General features: G+C 38.9%; 2 protein-coding genes across 2 annotated transcripts in view; both read right to left on the reverse strand.

The window, feature by feature from the left end:
* Positions 1 to 3846: 3846 nt before the first annotated feature.
* LOC121925669 (aprataxin and PNK-like factor) lies at positions 3847 to 8836 on the reverse strand. The gene is made up of 4 exons (XM_042458105.1): positions 8717 to 8836; positions 6765 to 6928; positions 4982 to 5153; positions 3847 to 4005 (listed from the first exon to the last, which is right to left on the reverse strand). The coding sequence occupies exons 1-4, from the start codon at positions 8768 to 8770 to the stop codon at positions 3847 to 3849; spliced, it is 549 nt and encodes a 182-aa protein (XP_042314039.1). The 5' UTR covers positions 8771 to 8836.
* Positions 8808 to 17398, reverse strand: part of LOC121925674 (aprataxin and PNK-like factor) — a 27596-nt gene continuing 19005 nt past the window's right edge. Inside the window, exon 6 of the mRNA XM_042458119.1 lies at positions 8808 to 8921. Within this exon, the coding sequence (XP_042314053.1) occupies positions 8808 to 8921 (114 nt within the window). The remainder of the gene's footprint in view (positions 8922 to 17398) is intronic.

The following is a 17398-nucleotide window of genomic DNA, read 5'->3' on the forward strand; positions in this document are numbered from 1 at the left end:
CTCAGCCGCCCAGCTCCGCCCCGTTCTGGGATTGGGCGATGGAGCGCTTACGTCACCACTCAACAATGGCAGGAGGCGGGTGTTAACCGCGCTGTCACTCACTACTCGCCTACCTTTTGACCCGCCGCGACCGTTAACGGCTCTAGCGCCTTCGCCATTCGAACCTTGCCCTCTCGCTCCTCCCCCTCCCCGATGATGACGTCACGGACCCAGTGGCGAGGAGCATGCCGGGGGTTGTAGTTTAAGAGCGAATCTAAGGCCCTGGCTTTGGCCTAGGCCGGAACGATTAAATCTCAGTTCAGTTTCAAAGGGGGAACAATATAAGGGAGGGACGGCGCGTCAGCCTTTTCGGTCCCCCAGGAGAAACCAGGCCTCCAGGGACCATGTCAGGGTTTGAGTTAGCGCCGGCGGAGGGGGGCTGTCCTCTGGCGCTGCCGCCTGGGGAGACGGTGCTGGGGAGAGGCGCCCTGCTGGGAGTAAGTGCCAAGGCGGGGCGGGGACAGGAGGGCGCTCTGAGCCCGCTATAACTGCCACGGCTCCATGCTACGCCATGCTGGGAAGTGTAGTTTTGTTGCGGCGGTAGAACAGAGCTCTAAGAGGAGAGGAGACGATCCCCATAAAAGGAGACGCTGGAGTTCTGGTGCCACAACGAACTACACTTCCCAGGATTCCATAGCATCGAGCCATGGCAGTTAAAGCGAGCTCAGACAGGATTGTTTCTGCAGTGTGGGTACAGCCTGACCTTACAAGGAGCTCCCGTTCTCTACTTGCAGTGTTGTGTTGCATAGTAATTTATATATATATATATAGAGAGAGGGAGAGTGTGTGTGTGTGTCTATATATATATATATATATATATAGAGAGAGAGAGAGAGAGAGTATATATATATATACACTGTATACAATGTATATATATATAATCTGAATACACACACACAATATATATATATACTGCATATATACATATATGTACACACTATATATATATATGTTATATATATATATATATATATATATATATTGTGTGTGTGTGTATATATTATACATATATAGTATATGTAGTGTACATATAGATAGATATATAGTATATATAGATGTATAGTATTGAGAGCCAGGGCGGCATCATGGTTTGAACCCACTTTGGGTTAAAGGTGGGCAAAAGAAAAAGCAGGCCCAAACAGACAGGCCAAAATAAAGTTGCTTCGGATCGCTTTGGTGGTATGCTGTTTAAATGACATACACATTCTTAAGAGACCTGTAGCTGCGTTCTTGCCCATAGCACCGGAGAATGGCTTTTGCGTGGCTTCCAGCCTCTTTGGATGCATGCATCATTTAAACAGCATAACACCAAAGTGACCTGAAACAGCTTTATTTTGGCCTCTCTGTATGGGCTCAAGCAGCCATTAGGTTTAGGTTAAGAATACTTTTATCAAAGTCATCTGAGGTCGTAGACTTAAATCTAGGAAAGCTCATGCTGCCAACTTCTTTCTTTCAGTTAGTCTCAAAGGTGTTGCAAGATCTTTCTAAATGTTTTTGTCAGTATGTGTGTGCATATTGTGTGTCTTCCAGGTCTTTCCGACTTACGTTGAACCAAAGACGAAGCTGTCATGGGGTTTCTTGGCAAGATTTGTTCAGAGAGGTTTTCAACCCTTCTTTGACACTAAGAAAGTGTGACCAAGGTTACCCAGTGGGTTTAATGGCTGAGCTGGCATTCAAGCCCAGGTCTCCAGAGTCGTATCCAGCTCTCAAACCACTATGCCACACCGGCTGTCTTTTATCAGCAGCATAAGCAAACTGTGTATGAATGTTGTATGTCCTCCAACTTCTATTTGAACTATTAATTCCCACTGTACTTTAGAAGAAGAAAAAAAGCTTTATTGATAATACACAATTGCAAGAAACAAAGATTAAAACATCTTTACAAAACAGACACGTATCTGCTAGCTAATGAGATACAACAAAAAACAGTATACACATAGATACAAAAACAAACACTAAAAACACTATGGCATAAAAAAGAGAAAAAAAGCCAATCCTAAATATATTTATGTCGATACATGCATTTAAAAAACAAAGAAGACCAAGAAGGCAAAGAGGAGAAATAATAGAAGAAATGGAAAACAAGGAAATAAAAAAAGAACCCACATCTTTTATTCTTTTCCAATCTTCCTTCTCCCTTATTGACTCCCTGACCATCATTTTTTAAATTCCTGCTGTCCTGAAACCTAGCAAAGGAGATTTAAAATGTAGTAGCTGTTTGTATTGCTAAAGGTTCAAGTCTTAGCTGTGTGTGTGAACGAGAGAGACAGTTTACCGTAACTCCCTTTTATTTTCCAGGAGCTAAGTACATGTACACACACACTTCTTATCTTGAACTCCTGGAAAATAATAACAAGTTAGATAAATACAGTATGGCTTAAATATTAGATAAAGACAAGCCTTTGAAAAACCATAGTTTTCAGATGAAGCTGCCTAGGAAATGTTGAACAAATGTTGCCCATTGTTTTGCTCTCTACTTAGGCTCATCTCTTAGGTTTCTGGTTTTACTTGAGGTGAAGCAACCCATATGGCAATGGGTACTACCAATCTAGTATAGTGAAGTATCCATTTTCACTTCAGCAGGGCTTTCAAAATCAATCCTGGCAGGAGGAAGGGTAAAAAGTTTTGAAAGGGAAAGACTAAGGCCAGGATTCAGGAAAGACATAAACTGAAAGAACTGCTTCTGTCTAACAAACTGAGAGATGAGGATCTCACATCTCTACTGCAGCCATCCATTCACACCAAACACCAGCTCCAGAGGTCTGGGAAACATTACAAATACAGTTTCCAAGACACCCCAAGGGGTGGCTTCATGGTGGCAAAAACACTACATCACACTGATGTTGAAGTACCAGTGTCACACTGAATTTAGGCTAAGAATACTTTATCAGTAGCATAAGCAAACTATATATGAATTTATGTTTCCAGTTTCCAAAGTTTACTTTCTGAAATCAACCCACAACCCAAACTACTGAATATGTTTTTGTTAGAAGAGACCACAAGGACCATCCAGACCAACCCCCCACCATTAAGATAAAAATATTAAGCAAAAATGACTTGAGTGTGGTGTAGTGGCTTGAGTGTCGGACTACAACTCTGGAGACCAGCGTTTGAATCCCTGCTCAACCATGGAAATCCACTTGGTGACTTTGGGTGAGTCACACTGTCTCAGCCTGAGAGGAAGGCAAAGGCAAACCCCTTCTGAACAAATCTTACCAAGAAAACCCTGCAATAAGATTGCCATAAGTTGGAAATGACTTGAAGGCATACAACAACAACAACAACAACGAGCAAGACGACTTGAGAGAACAGATGGACCATCTGTGTTAAAAGTAACTGTGGATTTGTAGGGTACCTTGGTAACAAGCGTAAACTTTGTTTCAAACCATTGGGGACTGCATAATGGAAGAGAAAAACAATAGGAAGCACACATTTGCAAAGGAATAAACCTGATAAGCAGCCAAGGGGGCAGGTTCATGACTAGGCATACCTACAAATGTTTGATGCTATATCTACATGATACACAAAAACATACCCCTTACACTGCTGAAGTATAAGAATAGAGCATTATTACACATATGTACATAGGAATCTGCTGCATCTTCCATATCCACAAGTTACATTAAAAATACAAATATGCTAAGGCTCTGTCCTAGAACCTCATAATGTATTAAACTGACTGGGCATTGTGAATCTGGCCTGATAAAACACTATTATGCAGGTATGCTACATTAATATTAAACTTAAAATATGTTCAGAATTCATACTACTGTACTGTATGGACTTTAAAAAGATAGAAGACAACTACTAAGAGGTCCATAATAAATGTATCAGATTTCTACCTCTTCCAGAGATTGAGGCTGATTGACTTTGAACCATAAGATCCTCTTGCAGCATCCATGCTGGAAGTACTCTTTTCCTTTCAGCAGGCTGTGATTCTTTAATTTCAGGAATGCTAGCAAAAGACTGAGAAGAGACACTTTATGTATTTTCCTGTTAGGTGACAAAACGTATACAAAATAATAGCCAGGGTTTTCACTAAATATCCTTGTCCTGTGATCTCGAAAATGTTCTTTGTTTCCGTAAATGAATGCACAAAGCTAGTTAGGTATACATTCAAGACTAATATAGATGAGTGAGTTTCTTCCTTCTTACTGTAGTAATGTAGGTGTTCATTTTCCCTTCATTATCTCTGTCTATGATAGAAGGAAGAGAAGGGAGCAACAGAATAGCATCCATATTATCACAAAGCTGGGAGGAACTATTCCATGGTGTTTGAATTCTGCCATATCTACACTGTGTAAACATTTGGACAAGAGGTCAAACAACAAATGGACTAATCCTGTTAAAATGTAAATTGGTGGCTCAGCAAACATAGTCATTTGCTTTGGACAGTTGAAAGGTGCATAATATCTAAAGTAATAAACAAAAGAGAAAAAACATGGATAATGATGGTTTGGTGGAAGGGCAAAATAAAATAAATGTGTTCTGGCTATATGTTGAAACCTGCTTTCAGTCCCAACTAATACAGTATCAGGATGACTGGGTTCAATATTAACAACGCAGTCCTGGTCTTAGACTGTAATCCCATAATTGCTTAGCTAGGAATAAGCCTCTTTAAATTCAGTCGGTCTGAATAGAATTCTATAGGATTGCTTTCTAACTCCTCTTTGCTGAAAGGCACTGCAGGCTTCACTCTTTCTCAAGAAATTAAGAAAAGTTTTTAAAACAAGCCTGGCTTGCTCATCTTGAAATAACAGAAGCACAATTAGACTTAGGTAAAAAAAACTCTTCTGAAATGGCCATAGTTCAAATGATAAACAATGATATAAGTTACTTGTGAAGTATGCCCACTGTAGCCTTGCCATAAAATTCCACCAACTTGTTCACCATCAAAAACTCAACTTATTGAGTTCTGTGAAGCTCAATACTTGCAAATTACCTCCTTTGGAATTTCAGCTGCTTTCTCTTGTAGTGTGTGTGTGTCCAGAAGCTGGCTCCTCTTGGAAGAGGCTGCTTGCTGCACTGTAGGCTGGCTGTGAGGCATCCTGGTTGGCTGAAGCACTGAAGAAGCTTGATTTAGTCTGTCTTCTACATGAAGGTGACAGTTTTTTCTACAGCACAGTAATACAGTGTAAAGTTGTACTTTTATGGTATTAGTCAGAGTTAGTCAATGTAAAATAAAACTGAAAATGGGGGAATTTATTATATTTTCATAACAATTCAGTTACCAAAATAGTTATGACTGCTGAGGTAGGCTTCTATGTATGCCTTGATATTCTCACTTTGTCCCCATGGAAGACCTTCACCAGGTCCTACTTTCAAATGTTTTTTTTATAAAAATTTAAATATGGTCAGGCAGACATGAACATTATTTCAATATAATAAGGTGCTTCCATACTCGCACACTGACAACATATATATAGTTCAACACTGACAAAATATTTTGCAGGTATTTTTCAGGAAACAGAATCATAAGAATTCAAAAACATAAGGAAAATATATTTCCCTTTTAAAATTTACTGGGGAATTTTGCCAATTTACTGGGCAGACCACCTAGAGGTGCAACTCCTATCTATGGTCGGTTACAGACCGCCACTTTGAGGCAGTCTGCCGGCGCTGCTGTTTGCTCCGCGAGGGAGCCGCAGCAGCCAAACCGCACGACTCCCTCGCGGAGCAAAAAAGAAGCTCCAAAATGGAGCTTCTTCCTGCGGCACACTTATGACACTGTGAGGCGCCAGTGGCGCACTCGCGATGTCATAAGCGCCGCGTGACGTTCGGAGGCACAGTGTCCGCTACGTCAATATGGCGGCGGCCGTGTGGAACGGCCGCCACCATATTGTACGTATTCACTACGTACTAGGGTTAGGGGGGTGCGGAACCACCGCCCCTTCCTAACCCTAATACGTAGTCAATACGTATTTTATGGTGGTTTGTAACCCGCCTATGTCAACTTTAAAGAATCAAACATATAATGTAAAACTTCAAATTCCTCTATGTACAAGCTCTTTATCCAAGCCACTAGATTAACATCAGCCTTTCTATGACGGCACAGCCTAATCTGTTCATAGTCTCATTTATCATATATAGAGATGTATTTCCAACCACTCAACTAATACCTGAATGTTACCTGCACTATCACAACATCTCTTTTACTAAAATTTTAGCAGGAGATATAAACCTATTCATGGAAGTGGAAGAGTAGTTTATATTACATGAAATGCACTTCATTGGTTTTTATACTGAAAGCAATGTTTACTTCATGCTTACTTTTACAGGACCAGCAATACATTTATCAAAACACTGATTTAAAAAAAGCAATTTCCTCAGCTCTCACAGACCACACTGTTATCTCACTCTTTTCCACTTTAATTTCTGGCCTAGCAATTCTGATTATTCTTCCATTCTCAGAAAGAGATTCGTTTTTCTATTAGCCTAAGATCATAGGAGGAATTTAGAGAATGATGGTGCTGATACAACTCACATGAGTACTGTATATCAATATGGTAACTTTCCAAATTGTAACTTTTCAAATTACATCCTGCACACATACAAATTTTACAATACCTTAACTTAATTTTTTAGCATTCATAATCAGAAGAAACAGCAGATCATTAGTAAGATAAATCATTAGACTCAATTACTATGTGGGTATACCAGACTATATATAGTGTAATACATAACAATCAACACCACTGGTGGCTTTCCACATCAGATATCATTACCTTTGAGCTTCCATATCCAAAGGAGTGAAGAGAACCCTGAAGGCATATTTGTCTATCAACAAGGAAAAGCTGTCACCAGGGCTTAGTTGATGCCATTTATCTATGTCCAATGGCAAGAGTTCACTATTTTCAGTTGGCTGATAAAAGCAAGGGTTTACATGCACCTGTCAATGAATAAGAGTGATTGAAATGGACAAGCTAACACATTCAATAAATAAAAAAATCTTCAGAAAAAGAAGAAAAAGAATGGGAAGATCTAATAAACATCTGCAAAAACAACTGGAAATGAATTGGAACAATAAATGATTGAAACATCAAATATACCCAAAAGATAACTTTAAGAAAATAAAATTATTTTGTCTCCTCTAGCCCTATATAATGTCTAGTAGACACAAGGCATTCATTCCCATAAAAAGATCTGAAAAAAGGAAACCAAGACAAGGAATTGTAATGGCGTGAGTATAGATACAGTCATATAAAAAAAGTCTATTTGCTACATAATTTTTAGAAGTAATGTTTAATTTTATATTAAAATGTTTTATTCATTATTGTAAAAGAAAATTGCCTATAATCTATTTTTCAATTTTTATTTTTCCCCAGGCTTTCAAATTTCTGGACTGAACTCAAGTTGTTATTCTCTGGATGCCATCTCAGAAATTTCAAATAATATTCAGATGTTATTTTACTTACCTGCTCCAAGCTTGGCCATCCTCATGATGGCAAAACAGGTATGGGGAATGTGGTACCCTCCCGCTGTTACTGAATTGCAATTCCCATCTACTAAAGATGGTGCTGCAGTGGTTAAATGCCAGTACTGCAGCCACTCACAGCCACAAGGTTGTGAGTTTGATCCCAAGCAGGGCTTCAGAGTCCACTCAGCTCACCATCCTTTCAGAGAACGGTAAAATGAATACCCAGATTGTTGGGGGCATTTGGCTTACACGTTGTAAATTGCTTAGGGAGGGTTAATTCACTGATAAGTAGTATAGAAATGTACTTGCTATTGCTATAAAGACAGCATAACACAAAGTTGAAGAATTGATGGAACTTGAGGTCCAGTCACATCTGATCTACTGGGAGATGCATTACAAACCCCTGAAATGGAAGGCAGGATTTGTGCTAAATACTAGATGGCTGGCTCATAGGACATCATTAGCTATATAAACCATATCACTCCTCCATGTCTAGGGAACTTTGAACATATATGTAGAGACTTTGGCAATGGAATTAGGGAAAGCCCATTGTGTGTCATACTCAATAACTTGGAGGCACTGGCTTAAGCAAGCTATCACTTGCTGTAATATTAAATCAGACCAATGATGGTTTGAAAATGAAAAAAATGAGTCAGCATACAAGGAGAGGGAATGACCACAAAGTCTGTTCTTGGCAGCCGACTCATTATTTAGTTGTTAAGTGTGAACTAAGTCTATGAGTAAATTACAACACTATTTTTGTCTATATCGGTGTCTCTATGCTTTCTAAAGTGTGCGACCAGCAATTTTTCCCATCAGTACCTTATTTCTGTATAATATATACTGTACATATATTGGATATAATTGTTTCTTTCCTAGAAACCTGCTTTGGACTAACAGTTTGTGGACCTACACCAGTCCACGGACCACCATACCAGGTAGACTTATCCTACATGACTCTTCATCCTGCAGGTCTCCGTACTGCCAGAATAATAATGTAAGTAACACAGAGAGAATAGGAAGATCAGGGGTAGGCAACTGTTTTGAGCCGGGGGCCGGGTTGCTGTCCCTCAGACAACTGGGGGGCCGAAGCCAAAAAATAAATAATTAAATAATTTTTTAAAAAATTAAATAAATAAATAAACCGGGACAAATGTAGGACAACATTTTACCCCTTACCCCTGAGGAAGATTTAATTCAAAACTGACTGTCATCAAATTCATGCCTGATTATGTCAATACAGAACAGACTCCTATTTACCTCCACTTTTATTTCCACTTCTGCTTGGAATCCCAAATATAAAAACTGAATCATGTAACATTCAGAACCTAACCTATAAAATCAAAACGCTTTAGCATTTCATTGCACTGAGAAACAGGAAACATCCAGTTACCGGTTTGATGCTAAGATGACTGCCATCTACCTTCAGAATGGCATGCTTCCTCGAGACTCTTTTATCTGTAATCTAAAAGAAAAGGGCAATTAGGTGTTAAAAGTTTATGAAGTGAAAAGTCATCAATCAATGTCTTTAAAACAAAACAAAAACCACACTATGTATAGCAAATGTGTTTATCTTTTGTTCAAAAACATGGTTCATTCGAGTAGGATGCTAGAACTTGCATTAAAGCCAAAACATTCAAAACTGAGGACTTACATCTGGATTTAAAATCTCAGAATTGAGAGAGGCTACCTTTCAAATATGTTTCAGGATAAAGCTGGATCAGGGAGGAGGAGGAGGTTTTTAAAACTCTAAACAACTCCCTCATTTAAGTAACTCACCCCAGAGAAAATCTATATACTAATTTGAAATCCACCTCAATTTTTGTAGATAAAATAAGACTTCTTATTGGGAACCCAGAGCAATGCTTCAGTATCTGTTTTAAACAGAGCATTTGCACATTGCACAAACATACAACTTTTTTCCCCCTAATGATAGAAGCTGCTACCACCACCCATACAAGGAAGGCAGTTATATATGTTTTTAAAGTGTCAAATTTCTAGGAATAAAGGAGACACATTGGAAAACAAGCAGGCCTGGAAAAAAGCAGGACATGCCTCTTACCCCTTTAATAGCATACAGTTACTTCTGTTCGTATAAGAGGCATAGAAGCCCTGTGTTTCTTTCCTATTTCTTCCCCCCTCCCCATTGGCCATCCTAGTAAAGTCCATCCTAAACTGCTTATCAGACAAAAATTAGCTTCAAAGCCTACATTTTCAAAATCTAAAAGCCATACAAAAATAGCTATCCCTATTGATATTCTCCTTTCCACAGCTGAGAGAAATGAATGGAAGCTACAGGATATGCTTTCTCTTGCCCCTGTTTACTTGCAAATTCTACAAGTCACACACAAGAGGAGAGGAAAAACTAAGAAGGAAAGTAAAGGTTCTGGGGGCAAAAAGTAGGATTCAGTTTACCAAGGATGAAGCATTTTCTTAAACTAAGTCCTCCAAGCTAGGACTTGTCAGCTGAACTGACAAACTAATGACACAGGTTGAAGCCATCACTCTTCATTCTTTGCTGCAGCTGAAGAAAATTTGGGTGTTTTACAGCTGAATGCTTGAGCTGGAAAAGCCTTATCTCAGCAGGACTATGCCACAACCCTCCAGAAGTTGCTAGGTTGTAACTCCCATCAGCTGTAGAGCTAAATGAGAGGAAGGTGGGAGTCACAGTCCAGCAACATCTAGATAGCCACAGTTTCTCTATTCCTATATCTCAGCACCCTACTTTGCTAACTTTCCCTATTGCAAGAAGAAAAGGAGACCGAAGCTTGCAAGCAGTCTTGGTGAGCTAAACGTGACCGATGGAACTGGTGTTTCATGCACTGGTTTGTGTCTCTGTCAAACTCCAACTAGAATTTCAAGAGAGGTGAGAAGACAAATGCTACTCATTCAGGAGTACATCGCCTCCTTTAAGTCATTTTAGCCTCCTCCTTCATCTTTTAGACATAAATCCCTTATCAGTTACCCTAGCCATCTATTTAATATATAAAGAGGCTTTCATTAGAAATTAAAAAATCAATGCTACAATTGAAGAAGAAAGCTCATTAAAACCACCACTAGAAAATCAGGTGTACAAATCACAAAACCCTAAGAAACACAGTAAAATAAAATAAAAGTGATGGGAATACTTAAAATGTAAATAGGCAGGTTTCAATTAACATCATCTGATTACTTTCAAATGGATAACTTTAAGATACTATAAAGGCTTCAAGAAGAATGATTAAAAGGGGGGGTCTATTTAATTTCACTATTAGTGTATTATGACCTCTAGTGGGCAAGAGAGTTACTTGCATGTGATTAAACATATAACCAGCAAGAAAATAAAATAGGTCAATACACATGTTCCTTGCAAAACTAATTAAGGCAATGTAACCTAATATCAAATCTAAGATTCCAATGCATAGTGGGAATAGGCAACAAAATAAAAAGTGGACCACAGAAGCACGTTGGGTTTTTAAAGATCATTTAAAGCATTAAACAGTTAGCAGTTCCAGGCCCGAGTGTTGCATGATGGGATCAGTTCCCGTCACTAGTCCCAGCCTCTGCCAACCTAGCAGTTTGAAAGCATGCAAATACAAGTAGATAAACAGGTACCACTTCGGTGGGAAGGTAACAGCATTCAGTGGAGTCATGCTGGCTACATGACCACCAGAGCAGTCCTCAGACAATGCTGGCTCTTTGGTTTAGAAACAGAGATGAACACCACCCCCTACAGTTGGTTACTACTAGACATTCATGTCAAGGGACTACTTTACCTTTTTAAAAAACATTACATATAACACTGAAAGTGTAGGATGCCATCTTGCAGCATTGGATCAAGTTCCAAAAGGAACAATAGAGTAGTACCTTTTCTTCAGATCAACTGGCATACTAGAGCACAGCAAGCCAACCTTCAGAAAACATATGAGCATGGGAGTGTGTAGAATAATTATGTCAAATACCAAGTAAATATGTCAAGTATCAAGTAGACAAGTAAATGTGGAAATGGGTTGTAAGGAGAATCAGTGAGGACTGGAGTAACTCTCCACTTACACATACAATTGACCCTAATGCTGGTTTTGTATATTGTATACTTACATAAAATATCATAAATGAGGATGGATCCCAGGTCAACTAGGATTCTTACTTCCATGGAAAAGGTATTTCCATGGAAAAAGTACCCACGGTTCTTCTCCGTACATACATAAGGCCTATAATTAATCCAACCAATTGCATGGTCTGTGCTGTGGCATGTATGATCACTGCTTGTTATCACCAGTGCTAGGGTAACTCCTTATTATTATTATTATTATTATTATTATTATTATTATTATCCTTTATTTATAGTTGTCCTTGTGCATGCATTCCATATCTAATGATGTTCTTGTGATTTTTCCTGACGTGTAAAACATAAAGGAAGTAAGTGCTTGCTTGGTTTAAGTCAATATTAGGAAGAGGTAGGAAGGACAAGTTAAAGGAAGCTATGCATTTCCCATGTGACCTTGCAAAGGTTAGTGTCAGAGGTGAATATACTGCATATCCCAAGAGCTTAATTTCCACACACATACACCCCCCTAAAATGCCACAGGACCTAAGAACAGAGAATTGGCACTTCTTTGCCACTGAAAGGATCCAGGGAAAAACACAGGGTAAGTGGGAACCAAGTGCCATGGATGTTCACCATTAAATGCATGGATAAACAGCTTGTGGCTCTTTAGATGTTGTTGGATTACAACTCCCATCATTTCTCACTACTAGCTTTGACTGAGACTGGTGAGAATTGCAGTCCAGCAGTGACTGAACTGGAGAATCCAAAATTGCCCATTTCTCTTCTAATGTATGTCCTGAGACTCAAAAGTTTTCAATTTATTTTTTCAGCAGTCAAGGAACACCATCCTTCACTGACAAAAGGATAGTTAAAGGCACATGAAAATTTTACAAGCCCTCATTTCTACATGTCACTACTGAAGACTTCAACATGAAAAGAGAGATGGGACACATAATTTCTCAGCTAGGCTCCACTTCTCTTAACTGCAGTTTTGCCGATACTATAGCAGAAATGGGACTGGAACATCTCCGAGGGATTGCATTATTTAGACGTGTGTGCCTTGATTCAAACACAAAGGGAGCAACCACCTGGGAGCTGTTCTCCATTATTTAAGCACTTGTGGAGTTTCATTGATGTCTTTAGTTTTCAGTTCAAAAAAACAACTGAAATATCTTAAATGTACTGTATAATTCTTTCCTGCCATCAGAAACATGGAAAGCATTAATGATATCAGTATACACTGTATTCTTTTTGTGAATATCAGTATTTATTATTGTGGGATTCCTATGAACCAAGGCAAGTAATCAAAGATACTTGGATGGTATTGTGTATTTTACTAGAAATAATCACTGAACCATATGGGCAATTTTTTTACTTCTGTTTTACATAATTCAAGTACCCAAACAAACAGCAAAGTACATCTGGAGACTCACTATAGCCAAATCATATGATGTGTACTTGAAGGTCCCATTTTGTTCAAAGGATTGTACCTGCAAATATGGGTGCATCAAGGTCAGTTAGCCATTATTTGGTTAACTTGTATACAAAGAGAGCCAAAGTCTGTTACCGTACACAATTTTGCAGCACAAAGGGCATCTGCACCTTTATGAAAATGGGTGGGAAACATATGACCCTCCAGATGATGTTGGACTACATTTCCTTCCATTGTTCATTACTGACAATGCCAGGAGTGGCTGCTTGCACCTGTAGTTCAACAACATCCAAAAAGCCACAGCAAAGAAGGCCAAAAGATCTTGGACCATACTTCAAGTTCTTACAAATCTTCTCTTCAGTTTTGCTTTAAACAAGTCAGTATGCTTGCTCAAGGAATATGTGCATTTTAAAACAAACACTGATTTAATCTCCCTCATCCCTAGTGATTAAAGGCCTGATTTAAATTTAACTGGCTACTCCTTCTAGGGAAAGCAGCTTCAGTGTAATTCTCCCCACTTTGGGCCACTTAACTACCCCAGAGGATGAAAGAACTATGGTCATCAATCAGACCAGAATTTAATAACCTAATCCTAAATGCATCTTGTTCTAACTCAATTCTAAACCTCTCTCTTCTAATTAAGTAGATTTGTTTTTCTTTCAAGTTTGTATGCTACCTTTCATGCCATCACTTTTATTAGTTGTTAACATTATTTTTCCAGATTATGTTTGAGAGACAGAAACTGGTCAATGCCAGCCAGTGAATTTCATGGCTGAATGGGAACTAGGGTCCAAAACACAATGCAGAAATAATCCAGTTTGAGACCGCTTTAACTGCCCTGGCTCAATGCTAGGGAATTCTGGGAATTGTAGTTTATTGTGGCACAAGAGCTCTCTGACAGAGAAGGCTAAATGTCTCACTAAACTACAGTTCCCAGAATCCCCTAACATTGAGCCTGGGCAGTCAAAGCAGTCCCAAACTGGATTATTTCTGCAGCGTGTTTTGGGCTTTAATTCTAGGTCACTCATTTGGCATTTAAGACTTGCATCATACTGCCTCATAGAACAGCAATTGAAAGTTATTAAATAAATACATGTATTATCTGTATGCAAAATGGGGGTTGGATATAGAAGATCTCATATAAAAATGATGAGGTGGTGTCTGCAGCTTCACAGTCCAGTGATTTTTTTTAAATGCCTTCCAACTAACTACAATGGCCCTCCGTGTTTACAGCTTTGACTTTTGCGCATTTGATTAATATGTGCTCTCAAAGAAACTCTAGGTCATCCAGCACGACTCTATAGCTAATGTTTGCCAGATGTTGCACTGGAGAACCTAGAAATTACTAGAGATAATATATTACTCAAATCCACAAATAATATCTATTCTCAAGTTTTTGAAAAAGTGTTTTTTATTTGCAGTTTTTCCACTTTCACGGGGGTCCTGCATTCTTAACACCAGAAAATGCGGAGGAGCTACTACACACTAAAGGGTCAAATGTATATACACTCATCTTTCTACATTTGTGGATTTGATTATTCATGGATTTGATTAATATGTTCTCTCTAGGAATATCTAGGTCCTCCAGTGGAACTCTATGGTCAACTTTAACTAAAGGTTGCACTGAAAGACCTAGAGATTCCTAGAGAGAATACTCCAATAGGCATTTGTAGCTCCTCCAGTGCAGTTCTATGATCAGTGTCTGTCGGACATTGACCTCAGAGTTGCACTGGAGGACCTAGAGGTTCCTAGAGAAGTGTCTTTTGTTTTTCCATATTCATGGAGGTCTTGTGCCCCTAACCCTTGTGAATAAGGAGGGACAAGTGTACTTGATATTCTTAGATTTTAAAAAATGGTACCTAAAGAAAGCATCCCTTCCACCCTGAACTATCATCTAACAGGATGCTCTCCTGAATGAAGCAGAGGAATAGGTAGGAAGCTGGGCCCAGTCCATCATCTCCACTTAGTTTCTCCCATGCCTAAACTATTTACATTCTAGCTGGCCATTATAAGTATATCTGTGTAACTGGTTTGTGTGTTTGTCTTCCCTTCTCATGCCTTTCATTCTGTAAGAATATATGCCCAGAGGAATGAACTGTCTTTTCTACTTATCTCACATAAACCTGAAGGTACCAAATCCTATCTGATCCTGGATGCTAGCCAGAATCAGGCATGACTAGTACTTGGATGAGAGACTGTCAAGGAATAGCAGGTGCCATAGGCTACATTTCAGAAGAAGCCACAGACAGATTACCTCTTGAGTATTCCTTGCCTTACAAATCCTATGGAATTAACAAACTTGAATATATATGCATAAGACACTCTGGGATACTATGTGTGCCACTTGCTAATGTTTCCTTATCAGATTTAAGTATTGAGGCCAGTCCCATTGCTATCACGCATGTTTTGAAGGTAAAGAAGTTGAATTCATTTCCTTGGCATCCGCAGGGGAAATTATCTCACACAATATATACTGCAAAAGAGTTGTTTGTCCCACACCTTGGAAAGCCTCACAGGTCAGATTAGACAAGAGGTCAGCAAAAGGTAAATCTTAATCTGCTGGTGGATCTCTGGCTAATCTGCACAAGAACAGCAATGATCTATGTCTCCCAAGCATTTACTAACAACAAAGCGGACATACAAAGCAAGCTTGGGATAACTATGAATGAATTTTTGTGTAAAAATGTTGTGTAGTTTAACTCTGCTACTTGCTACAAATTGATGGGTTGAAAATACAACTGATTCTAAAACAACAAAGAATTCCATGGCACTTTAAAGACTTAAAAACACATTTATTACAACCTGAGCTTTCTGTGGACTAAAACAAATTTCATCAGATACATGGGAGTATTATCCAGAATTCAGGTTAAATAAATTTCAGGCAAACATGATTGGTAGGTAGGGCTATAGACACTAAAGTCGGGAAATTAAAGGTTGAAAGGTCAGATTAGAGCATAACACGCTTGGTGAGACAAGAGTCTGGCTCAGTGCACAGGATATCATGTGTTCAATACTTCTTTGCCTTCAAGTTGCTTCAGACTTATGGTGATCTTATCACATGGTTTACTTGGTAAGATTTGTTCAGAAGGCATTTGCCTTTGCCTCTTGAGGTTGAGTGTGTGTGATGTGTCTAAGATCATTCAGTGGGTTTCCATGGATGTGAATTAAAACTTTGGTCTCCAGAGTCATAGTCCAATATTCAAACCATTACACCAGGCTCCAGTCATTACTGAATAACACCATGATTCCCAACCTTTTCTATGTTCCACGCCCCAAGGAAATGTAATTAATGTTCACACCCCGTACAAAAACATCTAATTTCCAAATGAATTCAAGTAACAAAGGAAGGAACTCTGCATATGAGCAGAAGCGATGAGAAAACTTAGAGGCCCTATGAGTTGATATAGTTGACAAACTGTCACAGTCATGAACTTATGAAACAATCTACAATGATTATGCCAGATGTTGCATTATAATGATTTTAAAACCTCTACTCTGACAATCATTTTACTTATCTATTATTTTCTCCTTTTGATTGAATAAACAATGAGACTACTGTCTACACAACACAACCAACTACTACCACTTCTCAAGGCACATTGGCAGCTGGCTATATAATGAGACATGAATTTGTCTCACACCTTTAAATTCTATCTGGCACCACCTCAGAGCACAGCTATCCCAGGTTGGAAACCCCTGGCTTAATATGTTATCTTAATGGTAGAGGGTTGGATTTCCTCAACTTTTTCCAACTCCATGATTCTTTGAAAACAAATCCAGTAGTTTGGTTTGGGGGCTGATTTCAGAAAGCAGACTTTGGAAACTGGAAACATAAATTCATATATAGTTTGCTTATGCTACTGACAAAAGTATTCTTAGCCTAAATCCAGTGTGACATTGGTACTTCAACATCAGTGTGATGTAGTGTTGCCACCATGAAGCCCTTGGGTGTCTTGGAAACTATTTGTAATGTTTCCCTGACCTCTAGAGCTGGTGTTTTGGGTGAATGGAAGATGTGAGATCCTCATCTCTCAATTCTTTAGACAGAAGCAGTTCTTTCAGTTGATGTCTTTCCCCTTGGCACCTTTCAAGACTTTTCACCCTTCCTTCTGCCAGGATTGATCTTGAAAGCCCTGCTGAAGTGAAAATGGATACTTCACTATACTAGATTGGTAGTACCCATTGCCATATGAGTTGCTTCACCTCAAGTAAAACCAGAAACCTAAGAGATGAGCCTAAGTAGAGAGCAAAACAATGGGCAACATTTGTTCAACATTTTCTAGGCAGCTTCATCTGAAAACTATGGTTTTTCAAAGGCTTGTCTTTATCTAATATTTAAGCCATATTTATCTAACTTGTTATTATTTTCCAGGAGTTCAAGATAAGAAGTGTGTGTGTACATGTACTTAGCTCCTGGAAAATAAAAGGGAGTTACAGTAAACTGTCTCTCTCGTTCACACACACAGCTAAGACTTGAACCTTT

This window comes from Sceloporus undulatus, chromosome 1 (genome assembly GCF_019175285.1).
Source record: "Sceloporus undulatus isolate JIND9_A2432 ecotype Alabama chromosome 1, SceUnd_v1.1, whole genome shotgun sequence".
Taxonomy (NCBI): domain Eukaryota; kingdom Metazoa; phylum Chordata; class Lepidosauria; order Squamata; family Phrynosomatidae; genus Sceloporus; species Sceloporus undulatus.